The 23,897-nt window shown below is 39.4% G+C and overlaps 1 protein-coding gene across 3 annotated transcripts; it reads left to right on the top strand.

The window, feature by feature from the left end:
- The first annotated feature begins 13,097 nt into the window (after window positions 1–13,097).
- On the top strand, window positions 13,098–18,969 carry LOC145536356 (spindlin-2). 3 transcript variants are annotated; one of them, XR_014075789.1, is made up of 4 exons: window positions 13,098–13,170; window positions 13,390–13,705; window positions 14,372–14,618; window positions 18,177–18,969. XR_014075789.1 is itself a non-coding variant. In XM_081565524.1 (2 exons), exon 2 carries the CDS (start codon window positions 14,394–14,396, stop codon window positions 15,168–15,170), a length of 777 nt encoding a protein of 258 aa, XP_081421650.1. In that variant the 5' UTR covers window positions 13,403–13,705; window positions 14,392–14,393; the 3' UTR covers window positions 15,171–17,656. The 3 variants fall into 3 exon arrangements, 2 of the variants coding, with proteins under 2 accessions (XP_081421650.1, XP_081421651.1); XM_081565524.1 differs by lacking the exons at window positions 13,098–13,170; window positions 18,177–18,969 and having other exon boundaries at window positions 13,403–13,705; window positions 14,392–17,656; XM_081565525.1 differs by lacking the exons at window positions 13,098–13,170; window positions 18,177–18,969 and having other exon boundaries at window positions 13,649–13,705; window positions 14,372–17,656.
- The last annotated feature ends 4,928 nt before the right edge of the window (window positions 18,970–23,897 follow it).

Below are 23,897 nucleotides of genomic sequence, written 5' to 3'. Positions count from 1 at the left end.
ACAACTCACTGGTTGAGGATTGAGAAAGGAGTATGACAAGGCTGTTTATAGTCATCCTGTTTATTTAACTTATATACAGAGTACATCATGAGAAATATTGGGCTGGATGAGTTACAAGCTGGAATCAAGATTGCTAGGAGAAATATCAACAACCTCAGATATGTGGATGATACCCGCATGGCAGAAAGCAAAGAGGAACCTAAGAACCTCTTGATGAGAGTGAAAGAGGAGAGTGAAAAAGCTGGCTTAAAGCTCAATATTAAAAAAAAAAAAAAAAAAAAAAAAAAAACTATGATCATGGCATCCAGTCCTATCACTTCACGGCAAATAGAAAGGGAAAAGGTAGAAGCAGTGACAGATTCCCTATTCTTGGCCTCAGAAATCATGGCAGATGGTGACTGCAGTCATAAAATTAGAAGACTATTGCTTCTTGGAAGAAAAGCTATGACAAACCTAGACAGTGTGTTAAAAAAGCAAAGACATCGCTTTACTGACAAAGGTCCGTATAGTCAAGGCTATGGTCTTTTCAGTAGTCATGTTTGAATGTGACAGCTGGAACGTAAAGAAGGCAAAGCACGGAAGAATTGATGCTTTCGAACTCTCCAGAGTCCCTCAGACAGCAAGGAGATCAAACCAGTCAATCCTAAAGGAAATCAACCCTCAATATTCATTGGAAGACTGATGCTGAAGCTCCAGTACTGATGTGAACAGCTACCCGATGTGAACAGCCAACTCATCGGAAAAGACCCTGATACTGGGAAATATTGAAGGCAGAAAGAGAAGGTAACAGAGAATGAGATGGTTGAATGTCATCACCAATTCAACAAATATGAATTTGGGTGAATTCTAGGAGATAGTGGAGGAAAGAGGAGCCTGGAATGCTACAGTACATGGGGTCACGAAGAATTGGACATTACTTAGCAACTGAACAATAACATGTCACCCAGTATGATTTCCTTTAACCAAGTATGGCTATTGAGCACTTGAAAAATGGCTAGGGTGAATTGAGGTGTGCCATGAGTGAAACATACACACTAGACTCTGAAAACTTTGTATGAAAAAATCTTTAAATATCTCATTAATAATGTTTATACTGATTGCATTTTAAAATTGTAATTTTTGAAGTATGTTGGGCTAAGAGCATTACTAAAATTAGCTTTTATCTATTTCCTTTTGCTTTTTTAACGTGATAATTGATAAATACTAAAATATGTAAGTGACTCATCTTTTTTTTCAAGCTTTGCTGAGATGCAATTGACATATAACATTGTATAAGTTAAGATGACTTCTTATATGTGTACATATTGCAAAATAATATGCAATAAGGTTTGTTAACACATTCATAACTTCACATAGTTACCATGGTTTTGTTTATGTGGTGAGAACTTTTCAAATCTACTTCAGCAACTTTCAGATACAAGTACAATATATTCAACTCTACTTACCATGCTGTACATTAAATCCCAAAATCTTATTAATCTTATAACTGGAAGTTTGTACCCTTTGACCACCTTCAGTCATTTCCCCTAATCACATCTCATCCCTCAAAAAACCACCAATCTGTTCTCTGTTTTTAATGTGTTTCTTAAGTTCCATATACAAGTGGAATCAGATCACAATAAACTGAAAGATTCTGAAAGAGATGGGAATCCCAGACTACCTGACCTGCCTCTTGAGAAACCTGTTTGCCGGTCAGGAAGCAACAGTTAGAACTGGACATGGAACAACAGAATGGTTCCAAATAGGAAAAGGGGTATGTCAAGGCCATATATTGTCACCCTGCTTATTTAACTTATATGAAGGGTGCATCATGAGAAACGCTGGGCTGGAGGAAGCACAAGCTGGCATCAAGATTGCCAGGAGAAATATCAATAACCTCAGATATGCAGATGACACAACCCTTATAGGAGAAAGTGAAGAAGAACTAAAGAGCCTCTTGGTGAAAGTAAAACAGGAGAGTGAAGAACTAAAGAGCCTCTTGGTGAAAGTAAAAGAGGAGAGTGAAAAAGTTGGCTTAAAGCTCAACATTTAGAAAACTAAGATCATGGCATCCGGCCCCATCACTTCATGGCAAATAGATGGGGAAACAGTGAAAACAGTGGCTGACTTTATTTTTTGGGGGGTGGGTTGGGGAGGGCTCCAAAATCACTTCAGATGGTGATTGCAGCCAAGCAATTAAAAGACACTTACACCTTGGAAGGAAAGTTATGACCAACCTAGGCAGTATATTAAAAAGCAGAGACATTACTTTGTCAACAAAGGTCCATCTAGTCAAGGCTATGGTTTTTCCAGTAGTTGTGTATGGATGTGAGAGTTGTACTATAAAGACAGCTGAGCGCCAAAGAATTGATGCTTTTAAACTATGTTGTTGGAGAAGACTCTTGAGAGTCCCTTGGACTGCAAGGAGATCCAACCAGTCCATCCTAAAGGAAATCAGTACTGAGTGTTCATTGGAAGGACTGATGCTGAGGCTGAAACTCCAACATTTTGGCCACCTGATGTGAAGAGCTGACTCATTTGAAAAGACCCTGATGCTGGGAAAGATTGAGGGCAGGAGAAGAAGGGGACAACAGAGGATGAGATGGTTGGATGGCATCACCGACTCAATGGACATGAGTTTGTGTAAACTCTGGGAGTTGGTGATGTACAGGGAGGCCTGGAGTGCTGCGATTCATGGGATCACAAAGAGTCAGACATGACTGAGCGACTGAACTGAGCTGAACTGACACAGTATTTGTCGTTCTTTAATTTCACTTAGTATAATGTCCTCAAGGGCCGTTCATTTTGTTTTAAATACCAGGATTTCCTTTTTTCATAGCTTAAAACTATTCCATTTTATATCTTCATTATACATTCATCTGTTGATGGACACTTAGACTGTTTTCATTACTTGGCTATTATGAACAATGCTTCAATAAACACAAGAATAATGTATCTCTTCAACAACTTGTTTCCTTCCCTTGACATATATACCCAGCAGTATAATAGCTAAAGTATATGATAGTTTCATGTTTAATTTTTTGAGGACCCTCCATATTTTGTCATGTTGGTTATACTAACTTACATTCCCATCAACAGTATACAAATGTTCCCCTTTTCCCACATTCTTGCCAGCACTTGTTATCTCTTGTCTTTTTTTTTCAAATTAATTTCTTATTTAATTAGAGGCTAATTACTTTATAGTAGTGTGGTGGTTTTTCCCATACATCAACATGAATCAGCCACGGGTGCACATGGGTCCTCCTATCCTGAACACCCGTCCCCACCCCATCCCTCTGGTTTGTCCCAGAGCACTGGCTTTGAGTGTCATGCTTCATGCATCGAACTTGCACTGGTCATCTATTTTACATATGTTAATATATATGTTTCAATGTTATTCTTTCAAATTATCCCACCCTCACCTTCTCTCACATAGTCCAAAAGCCTGTACTTTATATCTGTGTCTCTTTTGCTGTCTTGAATATAGATTCATTGTTACTGTCTTTCTAAATTCCATAGACACACGTTAATATTCAGTATTCATGTTTCTCTTTCTGACTTAGTTCACTCTGTAAAACAGGATCCAGTTTCATGCACCTCATTACAACTGACTCAAATGCATTCTTTTTTAATGCTTCCTTATCCATTCATCTGTAAACAGTGCTGCAATGAACATTGGGGTCCGCGTGTCTCTCTCGATTCTGGTTTCCTCAGTGTGTATGCCCACCAGTGGGATTCCTAGGTCATATGGCAGTTCTATTTCCAGGTTTTTAAGGAATCTCCACACTGTTCTCCATAGTGATTGTACTAGTTTACATCCACACCAATAGTGTAAGAGGGTTCCCTTTCTTCCACACCCTCTCCAGCATTTACTGATGGTACGTCATGGTGGTTTTGATTTGCATTTCTCTAATAATGAGCAATGTTGAGCAGCTATTCATGTGTTTGTTAGCCATCTTTATGTCTTCTTTGGAGAAATGTCTGTTAAGTTATTTGGCCCAATTTTTGATTAGGTCATTCATTTTTCTAATATTGAGCTGCATGAGCTGCGTGTATATTTTGAAGATTAATTCTTTGTCAATTTCTTCTTTTGCTAATATTTTCTCCCGTTCTGAAGGCTGCCTTTTCAGCTTGCTTATACTTTCCTCCATTGTGCAAAAGATTTTAAGTTTAACTGGGTCCCATTTGTTTATTTTTGCTGTCATTTCCATTACTCTGGGAGGTTGATCATAGAGGATCTGGCTGTGATTTATGTCCAAGAGTGCTCTGCCTATGTTTTCCTCTAAGAGTTTTATAGTTTCTGGTTTTACATTTAGAATTTTACTCCATTTTGAGTTTATTTTTGTGTTAGAAAGTGTTCTAGCTTCAATTTCAAGTAGCTGAACAGTTTCCCAGCACCACTTGTTAAAGAGATTGTCTATTGTCCACTGTATATTTTTGCCTCCTTTGTCAAAGATAAGGTGTCCACAGGTGTGTGGATTTGTCTCTGGACTTTCTATTTTGTTCCATTGATCTATGTTTCTGCTTTGTGAAAGTACCATACTGTCTTGATGACAGTAGCTTTGTAATATAATCTGAAGTCAGGAATGTTGATTCCTCTAGTTCCATTTTTCTTTCTCAAGATTGCTTTGGCTATTCAAGGTTTTTTGTGTTTCTATACAAATCATGAAATTATTTATTAGAGTTCTGTGAAAACCACCATTGGTATTTTGACAGGGATTGCATTGAAACCATAGATTGCTTTGGGTAGTATACTCATTTTCACTGTATTCATCCTTCCAATCCAAGAAGTTGGGATATTTCTCCATCTATTTGCTTCATATTTGATATCTTTCATCAGTGTTTTATAGTTTTCTATATATAGATCTTTTTTTTCTTTAGATAAATTTATTCCTAAGTATTTTATTCTTTTCGTTGCAGTGTTGAACGAGATTGTTTCCTTAATTTCTCTTTAGCTTTTTTCATTGTTAGTGTATAGGACTAAAAGGGATTTCTGTGTATTAACTTTATATCCTGCAACTTTACTACATTCGTTGATTGGCTCTAATAGTTTTCTGGTGGTATCTTTAGGGTTTTCTATGTAGAGGATCATGTCATCTGCAAACAGAGAAAATTTTACTTCTTTTCCAATCTGGATTCTTTTTTTTTTCTTCCTTTTTCTTCTCTTATTGCTGTGGCTAGGACTTCCAAACCTACGTTCAATAGTAGTGATGAGAGAGGGCACCCTTGTCTTGTTCCTTATTTTAGAGGAAATGCTTTCAATTTTTCACTATTGAGGACAATGTCTGCTGTGGGTTTGTCATATATGTCTTTTATTATTTTGAGATATGTTCCTTTTATGCCTGCTTTCTGGAGAGTTTTTATCATAAATACGTGTTGAATTTTGTCAAAGACTTTCTCTTGAGGTAATAATTTGGCTTCTATCTTTCAATTTGTTAATATGACGTATCACTTTGATTGGTTTGTGAATATTGAAGAACTCTTGCTTCCCTTGGATAAAGCCAATTTGGTCATGATGTATGATCTTTTAAATATGTTTTTGGATTTTCTTTGCTAGACTTTTTTTTGAGGTTTTTTGCATCCATGTTCATCAGTGATATTGGCTTGTAGGTTTCGTGTGTGTGTGTGTGGCATCTTTATCTGGTTTTGGTATTAGGGTAATGGTAGCCTCATAGGATGAGCTTGGGAGTTTACCTTCCTCTGCAACTTTCTGGAGGAATTTGAGTAGAATATGTGTTAGCTCTTCTCTAAATTTTTGGTAGAATTCACCTGTGAAGCCTTCTGGTTCTGAGCTTTTGTTTGTTGGAAGATTTTTTATTACAGTTTCTATTTCCATGCTTGTGATATGCCTCTTAAGATTTTCTAATTCTTCCTGGTTCTGCTATGGATGGTTATACTTTTCTAAGAATCTGTGTGTTTCTTCCAAGTTGTCAATTTTATTGGCATATAATCGCTCATTGTAGTCTCTTACAATCTTTTGTATTTCTGTGTTGTCGGTTGTGATTTCTCCATTTTCATTTCTAATTTTATTGCTTTGATTCTTCTCCTTTCTTGATGAGTCTGGCTAATGGTTTGTCTATTTTATTTATCTTCCCAAAGAACCAGCTTTTAGTTTTGCTGATTTTGGCTATAGTCTCCTTTTTTTTTTCATTTATTTCTGATCTGATTTTTATGATTTCTTTCCTTCTACTCACTTTGAGTTTCTTCTGTTCTTCTTTTTCTAATTGCTTTAGGTGTAAAGTTGGGTTATTTATTTGATGCTCCTCTTGTTTCTAGATTTAGGCTTGTGTTGCAATGAACCTCCCTCTTAGCACTGCCTTTACTGAATCCCATAGGTTTTGGGTTGTCATGTTTTAATTTTCATTTGTTTCTCTGCATATTTTTATTGGGCTTCCCTGGTGTCTCAGCTATTAAAAAATCTGCCTGAAATGCAGAGACCTGGATTCTATCCCTGGGTGGGGAAGATCCCTGGAGAAGGGAACAGCTACCCATTCCAGTATTCTGACCTAGAGAATACCATGGATTGTATAGTCCATGGGCTTGCAAAGATTTAGACACGACTGAGTAACTTACATTTAGATTGATATTTTGATTTCCTTTTGATTTCTTCTGTGATCTATTGGTTATTCAGAAGTGTGTTGTTTAGCCTCCATATGTTTGTGCTTATATGCATATGTGTCTTGCAGTGTTTTGCTTTGAATTTATCCTGTTTGGGACCCTCTGGGTTTCTTGGACTTGGGTGGCTATTTCCTTCCCCATTTTACAGAAGGTTTTGACTATTATCTCCTCAAGTATTTCTCATGCCCTTTCATTTTGTCTTCTCCTTCTGGGACACCTATGATTTGAATGTTAGGTTGTTTAACACTGTCCCAGAGGTTGTCTGAGGTTGTCCTCATTTCTTTTAATACTTTTTTCTTTTCTCTTCTCTGCTTCATTTATTTCCATCATTCTATCTTCCACCTCACTGATCCTATCTTCTGCCTCAGTTATTCTACTGTGGGTTCCCTCCAGAGTGCTTTTAATCTCAGTTATTACATCACTCATTATTGATCGTCTCTTCTTTATTTCTTCTAGGTCCTTGTTAAACATTGCTTGCATCTTCTCAATCCTTGTCTAGTCTATGTATCTGTAACTACATTTTTTTCAAGATTTGGATCATCTTTACTATCATTATTCTGAATTCTTTTTCAGGTAGACTCCCTGTCTCTTCCTTTTTTGTTTAGTTTAGTGGGTTTTTATCATGTTCCTTCACCTGCTGAATATTTCTCTGCCTTTTCATTTTGTTTAGATTGCTGTATTTGGAGTTCCCTTTCTGCAGGCTGGAAGTTCATGGTTCCTTTTGACTGTGGTGTCTGCTCCCTGTGGGTGGGGTTGGACCAGTAGCTTTTCAAGGTTTCCTCATTGAGGGACCCTGGATCTGTGTTCTGGTGGGTGGGGCTGGATCTCTTCCCTTGGAGTGCAATGAAGTGTCCAGTGGTGAATTTGGGGGTGTCTATGGGTTTAGCACGGCTTTGGCTCATGTCTTTTAATGTTCACATTTGTGTTCCTGTTTTCTTGTAGAATTATTGTGGTGTGTCTTGTATTGGAACTTGTTGGCTCTTGGGTGGAGCTTGGTTTCAGTGTAGGTATGGAGACTTTTGGGTGGGCTCTTGCCTATTAATGTTCTCTGGAGTCAGGAGTTCTCTAATGTTCTAAAGTTTTGGAGTTAAGCCTCCTGCCTCTGGCTTTCAGTCTTTCTCTTACAATAGCCTCAAAACCCCCTTTGAAGAGACTGGGCTGCCTTTCTGTGTGCTTGATGTCCTCTGCCAGCATTCAGAAGTTGTTTTGTGGAAGTTACTAAACCTTCAGATGGTCTTTTGATGAATTTGTGGGTGAGAAAGTCGCCTCCCCTTCCTATTCCTCCACCATCTTGGGACTGCCCTATCGCTTGTCTTTTTTATAATAGCTATTCTAACAGGTGTGAGGTGATATTTCATATGCTTTGATCTGCATTTCACTGAAAATTAGTGATGTTGAGCAGTTTTTCATGTCCCTATTGGCCATTTGAAGATATTCTTTGGAAAATTGTTCAATTCTTTTGCTGACTTTTGAAATAGGATTCTGGTGTTTCTTTGTTTGTTACTGAGTTGTATGAGTTCTTTATATATATTTGAGATTAACCCTTTATCAGATATGTGGCTTGAAACTATTTATTCCCATTGTGTAGGTTGCCTTCTCATTGTATTGATTGTTACCTTTGCTGTGTAGATTTTCAGTTTGATGTGTCCCACGTGACTTTTGCTTTTGTTGCTTCTGCTTTGGGTGTCATATCCAAAAAAAAAAAATGAAGTTTCTCTGTGTGTTTTCTTCTAGGAATTTTATGGTATCAGTTCTCGTATTTAAGTCATTAATCCAGTTTTAGTTCATTTTATTAAAAGTGTAAGATAGGGGTTCAGTGTCATTCTTTGGCATGAAAGTGAAAGTCACTGAGTCATGTCCAGCTCTTTGCGACCCCATGGACTGTACCCTGTCAGGTTCCTCTGTCCATGGATTTCTCTAGGCCAGAATACTGGAGTGGGTAGCCATTCCCTTCTCCAGGGAATCTTCCCAACCCAGGGAATGAACCCATGTCTCCCGCATTACAGGTGGACTCTTTACCAGCTGAGCCACCAGGGAAACCCATCTTTGGCATTTGGATATCCAATTTTCCCGGCACCATTTATTGAAGAGACGATTTTTTCTCCATTGTGTATTCTTGGCTCCCTTGCACACTGGAATTATGTTAATATTTTTATTAGCACTGCTCTAGAAAACTCTTTCTCTTTGTTTCTTGGAAAGCTGGATAAAGAGGATCTGGCTCTGAGAATCATGAAATTATAAGTATGATGAGCTCAAGATGCTTTCTTCTTTGAATTACCAATTCTAGGAAAGCTGCCCACTGACTAGAAATGCCTGCATTGTACTGTTTCGTGTGTGAGAAATTATTTTTAATATTGCACCACTAAGATTTGGATAGTAGTTGTAGAAGCAGTAAGCATATATTGATTACTACAAGTAGTATGGGAAAGAGTTAAGAAAGATAAAGAGGACTGGGAGCTTTAAGAATTTTAAACTAAGTCCTCAATGTGGTTCCCATTGTGACTATGATGAGTGAAGAACTTAAAATAGTGAAAAAGAACATTAAATAAGAATGCAAACACAAAAGCCTGAATGTTGGAGAACATTTTGTTTGTTTGAGGAGTACTAATGATTCCAGTGTGGAAGGAGCACAGTTAGATGACAGGTTGAACATTTAGAACTGCTGAATATATTATGACCTATAAACATGGAAATTTTATATTCTTCAGTGTTATGAGTAAGAATGGTAGAAGGTATCAGAAAGAGATATAACAGACTAGGGGCAAAAAGACTGGATCAAATATAGTCTTGTAAGAAACTCTTTGTATTTTTACTTTCCTTCTGAGTGCAATGAGAAGTCATTATAGGTTTTGACTGATATAAGTAATCAGGCTATTAAGAAATAAGAGCACAAGCAACCAGTCTACTATAAGATAATCATTAAGTGAGGATGGCTAAAATTAAGGTAGTAGTAGTGAACTTGATAAATATGGCAAGACTTTAGACAAATTTTTCAAGTAGGGCCAACATTATCATGATGAGTTAAATATGGGCTGTGAGAAAGAATGACATTTAGTTAGTAGCCTTTGAATAGGGAAAGATGGAGTTGCCATTTACTGCAATGGGGTGATAGGTTTGCAGGTGAAGCAAGTTTTAGGGGAAATATAAGACTCTTAGCATGAATGTATTGACTTTGTTAGACAGCCCCATGAAGATGTCTAGTAAGTAACCAGATTTACAAGTCTGGAGTGCAAAGAGAAGTCAGACAAGATATATTAATTTGAGACTTTTCAACTTCTAGATGGCATTTAAAGCCATAACCCTGGATGAGATCTCCCAAGGAGAGAACATGGATAGAGAAGGTATCTACTGATTGAGCTGGGAAACAACATTAAGAGATGGGCGTGATAAGAAGGAACATATTTATAAAGGTGAATTTATAAGAGGTAGCCAGTGAGTTACCAGAAAAACCTGGAAAGCATGGGATCCTTAGTGTAGGAAATAGTTTTCTAAGGAAGATGGAATGATCAAAGGCCACTGATAGATAAAGTAAGATGTAAAATGAAAGTGAAAGTCACTCATTTGTGTCAGACTCTTTGTGATTCCATGGACTATAGCCCACCAGGCTCTTCTGTCCATGGGATTTTCCAGGCAAGAAAACTGGAGTGGGTTGTCATTCCCTTCTCTAGGGGATCTTCCCGACCCAGGAGTCGAACCTGGGTCTCCTGCATTGCAGGCAGATTCTTGGTGGTCATCGATGACTCTTAACAAGAACAGTTTTCATGGAGTGGTGGGGGAGTGAGCAGTGGAACCAGACTAGAGTAGGAGTAAGTTTTAGAGACAATGAGGAAAATATTGAAGACAATGGATAGGAAACACCTTCAGGAGTTTTGTTGCAAAAGAGAGTAGAAATTCGAGGTGGTTGGTAGCTGAAACAGTAAGTGAAATCAGAAGAGGATATTTTTGAGATGGGAAAAATTGAAACCATGTTTTTATGGTGATATAACCCTAAAACACATTGCTTGATGCAAAAGTAAGTTCTAGAAAATATAAACAATATGACATAATTTATGCTTAAAAATTCACCAATAATACCATATTTCTTCTAAGACCAAGCTTTTCACATGTTTTTTGAGGAAAAAAATAGCATTTACTATTTCCATTTACTTTCCTTATATTTTTCCTTTTCTACATTTTTATTTTTCACATTTTAGCATCTCCAAATGTGCCATATATCTTTTAATTCACGGCTTATTATAGTTTAATTGTGTTCATTTTCTTTTCTAATGGTACACAAAACTTTCTCAAAATTAACAGTAGTTACATTAAATGATATGCAAAATATATTTTCTACGGGTTTATAAGTAGAGAAGGCAAATCAGCAAATTCATAACAGAGATAACAATCTGGGGCAGACATAGAGCCACAATGACTGTGAATGTTGTAAATATTTATTTGCAATATTCTAATGATTTAAAAGGGGAATGGATGCCAATATTTTATATGTTAATAAAAATACATATAAAATATACGAAACTGGATAATTTTAGAATCACAAATATAAAAATAAATTTTAGAAATATTAACAATTTAAAAGAAAGATATGAAGAGAAACACACAATAGGACTACTGAATGGCAAAAATACCCCATAGGAAAATAAGGTGAAACTAATCAGAAATACATAAACTAAAGCAGTGAGCTACCAATCCTCACTCACTAGTTTGGCACACATTAAAAATATGAAAATATAAAGAGTTGACTAGAATGTGGAAAAGATGGAATACCTTCAGTGTTGATTACACCATAATTTGGTTCAATGAATTAATGCAAGAATTCAGCAACATTTAGGAATTTTGAATTGCTTATACCTGCTGCTGCTGCTGCTGCTGCTGCTAAGTCGCTTCAGTCGTGTCCGACTCTGTGCGACCCCATAGACTGTGGCCCACCAGGCTCCCCCGTCCCTGGGATTCCCCAGGCAAGAACACTGGAGTGGGTTGCCATTTCCTTCTCCAATGCATGAAAGTGAAAAGCGAAAGTGAAGTCGCTCAGTTGTGTCCAACTCTTCACGACCCCATGGACTGCAGCCTACCAGGCTCCTCCGTCCATGGGATTTTCCAGGCAAGAATACTGGAGGGGGGTGCCATTGCCTTCTCCGTGCTTATACCTACAACGCTGTATTTCTTTTTCCAGTGTATATACTGCAGAAACTCTGGAACAAGTCCAGGAAACTATTCACTGTATCATTGTTTGTAATGATGAAATGCTGAAATGAATTAAATGACCATCAAGAGAATGGATGCTTGAATATATTGTTAAATGGATGACAAAAATGTTATATATGTATACTCTGCAATACACTTGAAGATAACAAGGAATGTTAGAGATATAACAGGGAGAAATTTAAAAACAAAATATTGAGTAACAAAAACAAGATGCAAAAAATAACATACACATGATTAAACTTAAGTTCAAAATAAAGCTCAGCGAAATTAAATTATTAGACATATTAGAGTTTTATTTCAGGCTTGATGACAAGGCTTTTTTTAAGAAAATAAAAAGGCAAAACATTTTCTTGTATATCTGTAAGAGTGGATACATACATATACTTTTAAAAGGAAGTGCTAAATAAGCTTGTTCAACTAAGTACATGATCAGTTAGTTTTACAAACTGTAAAGATGTCATATTCTTATCAGTTGCCCAGTACGTATATATAGCTGGGTCATAAGAACCCATAGCCATCTCCCAGAAATGTCTTGTGGGCGACTGAAAGAGAATTATTTTCTTCCCCTCACAGTATGGAGTAATTAATTATCCTTCATAATGGACATTTGAAAAACAAATATGAAAAACAAAATGAATAATATCTGTTTGTAAATAATATAGGTATGAATATAAAGAGGGTTAGGATATGCAAAATTTGAATGATGATTTTTAGCGTTAGAGAGGAAGAAGAGAATAGGGTCAGGATTAGAGAATAAAAGAGAATTACATTTTATTGATAATATTTTAATTTTAAAATGCTTCAATAAAAACAGGTAAAAATTTAATGGAGAGTACTTATTACTTGTAATATTGCTATATACACTGTATTTTCAAAATACCGTAAAAAATGATATTACAAAGAATTTTTAAGAATTGAATCTGCAAAATGACCCCAGATCTCTAAAAAAGTAGACAAAAAGGTGAAGGAAATAGAGTGTTCATATTTTGCTTAAAGCCCTGGGGAATGAGATTTATAGTGGTTTTAGGGTAGATTATTTTCTTCAAGTGAATCTTCTGAATTTTACAGAGTCCACATAGTGCATGCAATACTTCTCAATCTGTGAAAAAGAAGAAAAGGGAAAAAATATATATTTTCAAAAAGTCTGGAAATGACCAGAGAGTAAGAATTCCCTAGAGATTGTATCAAGATGGCAGACTAAGCACAAGCTCATTTCTCTAGTCCAACCTCAAATCACCTTAAATGGCAAGAAACGCAGGTTTCCATATATAGAAACTAACATTGGAAGGGCAAGGGGCGGGGGCGGGGGGGGCAGAAAAGGGAAATTCTTGGAAAATGGAAAACAGATGAGGCACGGGCACTGCGGTGGAGGTAGGGTGGGGGAAATGGGGGCCCCTGATCTGGAGACAGAACACAGAGCTGGTTGGGGTGGGGCGCTGTGGGCGTAGCAAGGCGCCTCCAGATTTTGGAAAGGCGTGGGGCTGGGAGATAGAAACACCTCCCAGGCACAGGGCAGAGGTGGGTTTGAGAGTGGAGGAGGCGTGGAGGGTGGCAGAGTTTGGCAGGAAGGGGCGGCCTCTCTCCTGGCAGGAAGCTGCGCGACGGTAAGAGGGAGGAGACTGCAGCTGCGGCAGCGGCTTCTGGGATCCCGATGTGGCAGAGAGGCCGTAACCGCCAAGGAGGTGGAGAGCCCGCGAGCCCGGTGTTGGAGACACTGACGCCGTCCTCTTCGTCAGCCCAGCTGTCTTCCTAGACACGCTCCTCGCCTAAGGATCCTTCCCTCCCAGCTCTTGCAAACTCCGAACTCGTCGCCTGCTGATCCTCTTTCACCACAGGTTCACAGCGGAGGCAGCAGTGAGGTGTCCGATTTGGACACGTGAGACCTGCGGTCCCCCGACTTGGGGAGGTGGGCGCTGGACTAGAGAATCGGAGGATGTGGGTTGGTGGGTGCCAAGAGGGAAAATTTGGGTTCTGTGCTAGAATGGAAGATGAGGGAGACTGAGAAAGGTGATTTGGGGATGGGGGATGGGGAGAGGGAGAGCCGAAGAGCACCTGGGTGGTATATAAAGATGGCCCCAGAAAGAGAAATAGATTTGTTCTGGGCACTCAGCGACAAAATGGGGTAGACCAGGAAGAGATATGAAGAGGAGTTGAACAACAGGCAGAAGGAATGGGGATGGAAGGCAAGACAGATGAAGAGCAAATGACAATGAGCAGGGGAAAAGGGTACTATGTTCATGCAAAGAGAGAGACTGAGTGGGAGCTAATAAACGATGAATATTTGTGTTTGGTGTGGGGAGTCTAAGATGGCAACAGAGGTATTAGCCAAAGAGCCTGCTCCCTCTTGCTGGGGGCTCAACAATCAAAACTATCACCTTTCCAACCCTCCGGCACAGCCAAATAATTTTGGAGGGAGGACATTGCAGGCAAACATCCAATAATATTTTGATAGCCAGCATCTGTGCAGGACATCCAGTAACTTGGATGACAATACATATACCTGATGCCCAGGGAATTTGCAATGCAGAGAAATAAAATTTCACACTACAGTACACTAAATGTTTCTCCCTAGCCTCTTTCCTCCCCTTGCAGGTATGAAGACACCTCACAAAAAGGCAACTGCAAGGCAGCAAACCAGGGAAATTGTTGATGGCCACACCTTGTCTGCAAGTATGAGCAAGAAAAAGATTTCTCAAAAGAAACAGAGAGGCAGACCTTCCTCCCAGCCCCGCAGGAACATCGTGGGCTGCAGAATTTCACATGGATGGAAAGAAGGCGATGAGCCCATCACCCAGTGGAAAGGAACCGTTCTGCATCAGGTGCCTATAAATCCCTCTCTTTATCTGGTGAAATATGATGGAATTGACTGTGTCTATGGACTGGAACTTCACAGAGATAAAAGGATTTTAAAGCTTAAAATCCTTCCTGATAAAGTGCCATATTCTCGAGTCAGAGATGTGCGCCTTGCAAATACCATAATTGGTAAAGCTGTGGAACATATGTTTGAGGGTGAGCATGGTTCTAAGGATGGATGGAGAGGGATGGTCTTAGCCCAAGCACCCATCATGAAAGCCTGGTTTTATATTACCTATGAGAAAGATCCTGTTTTGTACATGTACCAGCTTTTAGATGATTATAAAGAAGGTGACCTCCATATCATGCCAGAGTCAAGTAAGTCTTCTCCAAAAGAGAGAGAGCCAGAAGGAGTTATAGATGGCCTCATAGGTAAACATGTAGAATATACCAAAGAAGATGGCTCCAGAAGGACAGGCAAAGTCATTCACCAAGTGAAAGCCAAACCTTCTGTGTACTTCATCAAGTTTGATGATGATTTCCATATCTATGTCTATGATTTGGTGAAAAAGTCTTAACGGTTAGGGTAAACATTATCACGTGTATGTAGGCAAATGTATGATTTGGAGAAACACAAAAAGTGTTGCTTTTCAGTGTACTGAAAGTAGAGGGGTCCCTAATAACCCATCATCATTGCCAGCAAAAATGTTGTTTTGTTCTGAAAAATATAAGTTTATGTAGCTATGACATGCTGTGTGTAAGGAATTTGTCATGGTGAAAAGGTTGGGTGTGTTTGGCTGAGGGGACATGAAAGGAAGGAACAAGTGTAAATTCAGGCTGTGAATAAAGTTCAGTTCATAATCAGTCATCTAAAAATGGAACAGGACTTAGCTGGTCTGGTCTAAGGAGAGAAGAAGAGAAGGAACTAGAGATGGACTTTGGGGGAAAGGAGGAGAGATGGCTGCTTAAGAAAGGAGGTGGGAAGGGGTCAGATATGGAGAGGCTTCTAGGGGGAGGGATAACCTAAGAGGGGGAGGTAGTCAACTGGGGAGGTTGAAGAATAACAGACAGAGAGTGAAATCTTGGGGTTGAGAGGAAATCAGGATAAATTGAGTAAAGAGGGACACAAATACATTTAGAAGAAGTTCAGAGCAAGGGAGACAAAGATAAAGTTGGCAGAGATCTGAGAAGCTAAAAGGATACTCCAGAAGGGGAAGAACACTGAGGAAGGAGAATTCTCCTCCTTCCACAAAGGGAGTGAAAATAGAGAAAACAGGGTATGAAGGTATGTCAGGGTCCATGAGAGATTGGAAGATCCAAGAAAAATAGCACTTCTGGCAGTATCCAAGTTGCCCTCCCTAGCTCTGTGCACAAAGAATGTGGCAACAAAGAAACCAGATGGATTGGAGCTTCCCTAGAAGGAAATTTTGACAGGAATGTCTCGAGAGTTAGGCAGGAGCCAAGTTTATACATAAAAGGCTTTTATTATATCAGGGACATCATGCCACACCTGCTGAGCAGAACCCAGCCCTCAGCCTAAACACACTAGCATGGTGCTCCATAGCAGGGGGCTGTAGGCAGTTGCCTCGTATTTTCCAGAGGACCCAGGGGCAGTAAATCTCAGACCTGAAGTTCTTGGTTCACTTCCTCTACATTGAAAAATGATTTTTTCAGGAACGAGTCAGTGGAGTTCTCAGAACTTAAGAGATGTGCCACCTTGCATTTGGAAAGCATTTTATCCAGAAAAAAGGAAACTTGCTCAACCCAGATACTGCATTCATCTCACTGTTCTTCAACTTCCTGAACTATACCTTGACTCCTTACAGAGGATTGAGCTTAATGCTTCTCTCCAGGGCATGGGGGAATACTTGACTGTCCATGCTTCTCTCAGCAGCTGCCTGAAACCATAGGTATCTACCCCCAGTGCTTCACCAGATGGAGGCCTGCTGCCTCCAGAAACGCCATTCTGGCAATATCCCAACAAAAAGAGTGCCTAATGACTCTCCACAGGTACCTCCTAACTAGTCTTGCCCACTTCAAGCACACGGGAAACTGTGCTAGAAATGTGTGCAGTTCTATTTTCAGGTGAGATAGGTGGCATGGGCAGTTGGGCAGGGAGTTGTGACTTTGTATAACTAAGTCCTTTGACTGTATAATGCCACATAGGTCGTTGGAGGGAAGAGGGTGTGGTAATTCCCAATAAATCCCCCCTGAAGGTATGGTGTCCCAATACGTGGGTCTTTGTCCTTCTCTCTGTCTTTCCTTCTCCCAGTCCAGCTGTGGATGTTCCCTTCAAAACTCTCTCGGGTTTTCCCACTCCACACTCTTCACTGCCCTCAAAGAAACAGTTCTGCTGTCTCTCTTCTGCCCAGTAACTCCAGGCATAGCAGGCAGAGGGGAAGGCAGGGAGCTTCCTGGAGTGGAAAGAAGTTGGTAATTCCAGTTCATTCTCTCCACCCAACATGACCTGAAGCTGTTTGCCTCAAGAACTACACAAGGCGAGGCCACCTCACCAGAGCAGGGATAGGTTTTCTTTCAAACATCACATAATTCAGTCTAGCAAACACCTGCAGGCCACTCATGGGCCAGTTTCAGCCCACTGTCATATTTTGCTTGATCTTCATGTTTTTATCATTCTCCATTTTAAATATAGACATTTGGAGGATTTCACATTTCAAAAATCCACATTTCTGGCTTACCTTAAAAAAACAAAACAGTAGACCAAGGGTTAGGGCCCACATTCCAACAAGGACACAAGCAGTTGACTCTGAGGAAGGGCTCAGCCCATTTTAAACTCAGAATGCTCTCTCAAGTGGGCCATGCCCCCAGATGGCCTGCTTCACTCTAATAAAATGCCCAGATGTCCCCTGGAAGCATTTGCATTGGTCGCTTTGGAGTTAGATCCAGGGGAAACTGCTAAGCTCCTCTTTGGCTTACTTTGCCTTTGCTTTTCAATTTATTTGCTTTATCTTCATCTCACCATTACTTACTTCAGGTGGGCTCTCAGCCAGTCAGTCTTCTAGACACAGGAACTTATGGTAATAAAGTAAAGAAACAAATAAAATAATCTTACCCTCATGTGACTTTCATTTTAGTGTGGGAGAGAGTAGCCAAGATAAAATAAAAGTATAAATTATTTTCAAAATGATAATGTTAAGTAGAAAAATAAAGAATGGGCTATGGAAGTCCCAGGGAGGCTGAAGTTGGAGAGATTATGAAGTAAGAGAGGGCTTCGCTTAGAAGATAGCTTTTGAGTAAAGGCCTAAAGACAATAAGAGAACTGGTCCTGTGGCTGTCTGGGGAAGGAGTATTCCAGGCAGAGGTACAGCAAATGCTGAGCTCTCAAGTCAGGATTAGGACTGTCATGTTCAGATAACACTGAAGTTACCAGTGTGGCTGAAGCTGAATGAGCAAGGTAGAGAATATCAGGAAGTGGTTTCAAAGAGAGCATGGGATCCCAAAACAGATAGCTTAGAGTTGTGAAGGTCCTAGAATGGAATTTGGCTTTTCCAGTGAGTGTGGTGTTGAGTCATTCTAGTATTTCTAGCAGAGGTTGGGTATGATTTGTTTTATATTTTTCACAGGATCATTCTGGAGACTTTGGAGTGTAATCTGTGGTCAAGTTTGGGAAAAGGGAGATCACATATACTAGTGAAACAGAAGAACAACCTGAAAACAGATTTACATACAGGAAATTTGAATCATAAGAGAGGTAGTAATTCAAATGAATGATGAAAAGACATTTTATTCAATAAATGATGCTGCATTAATCTGTTTCCCATATGACAAAAAATAAGCTTAAATCCCTTCATCACATCCTACACACAAATTCTTCATGGAAATAAGCGTTATTACCTAAATTTAGAAGGTAATATTTATAAAACTTTTAGAATAAGAAGTGAATGTTCAGTTCTTTTCCTATAGAAATGGGAAAGATTTATTCTACAGGCAAAAAATGCACAAGTGATGAAGGAAAAGTTTGAAACTTTTGATTATTTGAAGATATGGATGCCCCTAATATCAAAATCATCATATTCAAAGTGGAGTCACTGAGATTATGTTACAGACTGTGATAGTTAAAATGAATTAAATAAAAATGTATTCCTTGAGGAAGTATCACAGCCTATATAAAACCTAGCAAACTAGGCAATCACAAGTAGATCACAGTCAATAAATACACATTTTCTTAATCAGCTCCCCATTACCTTATTGTATCTTGTCCATAATATGCCATCTGCTACTAACATAATATATAGTTTACTTAGTTAATGTATTTATTGTTTCCCTACCAGAATGTAAACCCTGAAAGTGCATGATTTTTCTTCCTTAAAAGAGTACCTGGCATACTGTAAGTGTGTAATAAACATTTGTTAACTATATGAATCTCATCAGTAACTAGGAAAATGAAAAAGTAACATGATCTCACATACATTAGATCAGCAACACGTGAAGTTTGAAAATATTTATTGACTAGTTAAATAAGTGAGAGATCTATACATTCTAGGTGAGAGTTTGTCAGAGAGAAATCTGCCAGTATCTAGTGATAGCCTAGATAGAATATGTTGCATTTCCAGCAGTTTCATTCTTATATATTGTTGAAAGACAATTCTGCATGTGCCTCACATGTTACTGTACATCTGGCGAGCAAAACACTGACAATTCTTTGTTTTGAGCTATTTTTTGAGAGATGTTTAAATGGTAAACAGCTTTCAAAGACAGAATAGTATCTCCATCTGAAGTAAAAAGCAGGATTGCATAGAGTCTTCGGAAGGTAGTGATTCCCTCTGGAACAGAGGGCAGGAATACTTACTCCAATATGATGAAGATAATGTATCTTAAGAGCAAAGGAAAGGGATGCTTACTGCCCATTATAAAAGTTTAAGTATCCCAAACTGAGGTTTCCTCCTTTGTAATGCAACTTAATTTATATGTATGTGTCATGTAACTATTCTTCTTTACCCTGTAGGGAGTGGGACTCAGGCTTATAGGGTAAAAACACTGATTCTCAGACTATTTTTACTACTGTGAGTAATAAACTATTCTTTGTCTCTGACCAAAAATCTCATATATTCTACTGGCACCCAAGAAACTGTGACAGGTAACTTGTTAGCTCACAAATAGAGTTCACTTCAGTTCAGTGGCTCAGTCGTGTCCAACTCTTCACAACCCCATGGACCACAGCACGCCAGGCCTCCCTGTCCATCACCAACTCCCGGAGTTTACTCAAACTCATGTCCATTGAGTCGGTGATGCTATCCAGCGATCTCATCCTCTGTCATCCCCTTCTCCTCCTGCCTTTAATCTTTTCCAGCATCAGGGTCTTTTCAAATGAGCCAGCTCTTCGCATCAGGTGGCCAAAGTATTAGAGTTTCAGCTTCAACATCAGTCCTTCCAATGAACATTCAAGACTGATCTCCTTTAGGATGGACTGGTTGGATCTCCTTGCAGTCCAAGGGACTCTCAAGAGTCTTCTCCAACACCACAGTTCAAAAGCATCAATTCTTTGGTGCTCAGCTTTCTTTATAATCCAACTCTCACATCCATCCATGACTACTGGCAAAACCAAAGCCTTGACTAGACAGACCTTTGTTGGCAAAGTAATGTCTCTACTTTTAAATATGCTATCTAGGTTGGTCATAGCTTTCCTTCCAAGGAGTAAGTGTCTTTTAATTTAATGGCTGCAGACACCATCTGCAGTGATTTTGGAGCCCGCAAAAATAAAGTCAGCCACTGTTTCCCCATCTATTTCCCATGAAGTGATGGGACCAGATGCCATGATCTTAGTTTTCTGAATGTTGAGCTTTAAGCCAACTTTTTCACTCTCCTCTTTCACTTTCATCAAGAAGCTCCTTAGTTCTTCACTTTCTGCCGTAAGGGTGGTGTCATCTGCATATCTGAGGTTATTGATATTTCTCCCAGCAAACTTGATTCCAGCTTGTGCTTCATCCAGCCCAGCATTTCTCATGATGTACTCTGCATAGAAATTAAATAAGCAGGGTGACAATATACAGCCTTGACATACTCCTTTTCCTATTTGGAACCAGTCTGTTGTTCCACATCCAGTTCTAACTGTTGCTTCTTGACCTGCATACAGGTTTCTCAAGAGGCAGGTCAGGGGGTCTGGTGTTGAAAGGTTTGTTGCTGAATCATAAAAAGACGCCAGGATTCTTGGCCTCTGGAGGAGAAGAATTCAATCCAGGGCCAGAGATGAGGCCTGATCGCTCAGAGCTTTTGTGTAACAAAGTTTTATTAAAGTATAAAGTAAATAGAGAAAGCTGCTGACATAGACATCAGAAGGGGGCAGAAAGAGTACCTGCTTGCTAGTGTTAGCAGTGGAGTTATATACTCTCCAATGAATCAAAAGAACGTCTGGAGGTTGTAAAAGACTTCACCAAACCTACTCCCATAATTTACATTTTAAGATAACAGGATTAGCCAGAAAGTTTAATCCAGAGACTGTCTTCAGGCAGGATACATTATTGTTATATAATCCTAAGGAATGTAGAGAGAAAAGAAAAAAAAGTTTGTCCTTTCTTCCTCCTTGAGAATTCCAGACCCCTCTCTCCTTGGGGACCCCTAGACTTCCTATCAACCTGCTTAGGAAAGGACTCTGTCAGTATTTCCATCTCTTTCAGAATTTTCCACAGTTTATTGTGATCCACACAGTCAAAGGCTTTGGCATAGTCAATAAAGCAGAAATAAATGTTTTTCGACTTCATAATATTTAGAGTAATGAGGATAAAATACTGACAGAGACATGGTTTCTACAAGAGGAGGAGTGAGCACCTCAAGAGCCAATTAATGGGATTTGAGGGTAATTTATGACAACTGATGGTGAATGTGAAAATAAACTATGCATAAATATTCTTTCATCTTTTAATGAGGTGGAATTAGGGAAGCAGTTGCAGAATGAGAGCTCAGGGCTCCTTGTCCCCAGTGGGGTCAAGTTCACATGGACCTCTCTGAGTATGATGGACAATTTGAGGGAAGGGAAAGAGTCAAACTTCAGTGGACCTGTTAGATATGGACACTCAAGTCACTATTTTACCCAGACCTGTGGAAGAAATATTATCAAAAATGAGCTAATGAAAACTGGACTGGGTTTAAAGTATGAAAAGGAAGACAGTGTGACCTTGAGAGTGAAAACTTTGGGGCCAATTCTGTGCACTCTAGGTATTATCTCTAATCTGAATGTATAGTGGGAACAGATACTTGTATTTCCCTGCCCCATAGGGGCCAAATGAGATTCAGCCATATGTAGAGCAATATTAGTGAGGCACATAAATCATTTTCCCACCAACCTCCCTGTCCCCTTCTGGGTGCATCCCAAGAGGAAAAAATTCACAGCCAAGATTTAAGGAATTGAAGGAAGCACATGTGGTTCGAAGTTTAAGGACAGCCATGTGCAAGAAAGCTTCAAGTTTAGAGGGGGTTATTGTCAAATTCACGTGTTTCTCCTATACTCTAACCTGTTGCAGACAATGTGACTCTAGTTGAAACCATTACACAGGCTAATGGTACATGATACACTTTTAAATGTTGACAACATCTTCTTTCCCATACTACTGACATCTGAAGATCAAGATCTTTTGGCATTCAGGTGAAAAGGTCTCCAATATATTTTTCTGTACTCCTTCAGAGTTACTTAAACTCCACTGGCATTTGCCAAAATTGGGTAGGTCACAAGTGCTTCTACATTCTGATTTTCAAAAATTTCTAAATGCATGATATCTTGATGGTTGATAGTCAGAAGCCTTAGTCTTCACAGCCCAGGCTAGACAGACAGGTTAAAAATCCCCAACAAATTTCAAGAGTCTGCTTACCAAGTAATGTTTCTCAGTACTACATGAGCCAGATTTATAATACTTAGTTCTTCAAATAGTCAAAGAAAAATTGCCTTCCCCCCCGCCAACAAAAAGAAGGCCCAGTACCTAACTGGATCCTTTGAATATTGAAAACTCATTGCTTGGGCATTGTGTTTGGTTCTTTATATCAGGTACTCACACATCAGCATTTTTAAATGTGGCCCAAAACAATGCCCTGCTATGGATATTGTCCAACAAACTGTGTCATACTCTACCTTTGGGGCCCCACAAATGTAATGACCCCTTTGAGATTAAGTCTCTGAGACTGATGAGTATCCAATTGGAATCACTAACAAGTTCAGTTCAGTCGCTCAGTCGTGTCTGACTTTTTGCGACCCCATGAATTGCAGCACGCCAGGCCTCCCTGTCCATCACCAACTCCCGGAGTTTACCCAAACCCATGTCCATCGAGTCAGTAATGCCATCCAACCATCTCATCCTCTGTAGTCCCCTTCTCCTCCTGCCCCCAATCTTTCCCAGCATTAGGGTCTTTTTCAATGAGTCAACTCTTTGCATGAGGTGGCCAAAGTATTGGAGTTTCAGCTTCAACATCAGTCCTTCCAGTGAACACCCAGGACTGATCTCCTTTAGGATGGACTGGTTGGATCTCCTTGCAGTCCAAGGGACTCTCAAGAGTCTTCTCCAACACCACAATTTAAAAGCATCAATTCTTCAGCGCTCAGCTTTCTTCACCATCCAACTCTCACATCCATACATGACCACTGGAAAAACCATAGCCTTGACTAGACGGACCTTTATTGGCAAAGTAATGACTCTGCTTTAATTTTTTTTTGATTAGTTTATTTTCTATTTTTTAACTTTACAATATTGTATTTGTTTTGCCATACATTGACATGAATCCACCATGGGTGTACATGTTTTCTCCCTCCAGAACACCCCTTCCACCTCCGTCCCCATCCCATCCCTCCAGGTCATCCCGGTGCACCAGCCCTGAGCACCCTGTATTATGCATTGAACCTGGACTGGCAATTCGTTTCACATATGATAATTTACATGCTTCCATGCCATTCTCCCATATCATCCCACCCTCGCCCTCTCCCATAGAGTCCATAATACTGTTCTATTTATCCATGTCTCTTTTGATGTCTCGCATACAGGGTTATCTTTACCGATTGACTAAATACCATATATATGTGCTAGTATACTGTATTGGTGTTTTTCTTTCTGGCTTACTTCACTCTGTATAATAGGTTCCAGTTTCATCCACCTCATTAGAACTGATTCGAATGTATTCTTTTTAATGGCTGAGTAATATTCCACTGTGTATATGTACCACAGCTTCCTTATCCATTCGTCTGCTGATGGACATCTAGGTTTCTTCCATGTCCTGGCTATTATAAACAGTGCTGCGATGAACATTGGGGTGCACGTGTCTCTTTCAATTCTGGTTTCCTTGGTGTGTATGCCCAGCAGTGGGAT

Source organism: Giraffa tippelskirchi, chromosome X (assembly GCF_054371585.1).
Source record: "Giraffa tippelskirchi isolate mGirTip1 chromosome X, T2T-mGirTip1v1.2.pri, whole genome shotgun sequence".
Taxonomy (NCBI): domain Eukaryota; kingdom Metazoa; phylum Chordata; class Mammalia; order Artiodactyla; family Giraffidae; genus Giraffa; species Giraffa tippelskirchi.
Note: the sequence above shows the minus strand (reverse complement) of the source record. Positions and strands in the feature narration are given on the sequence as shown.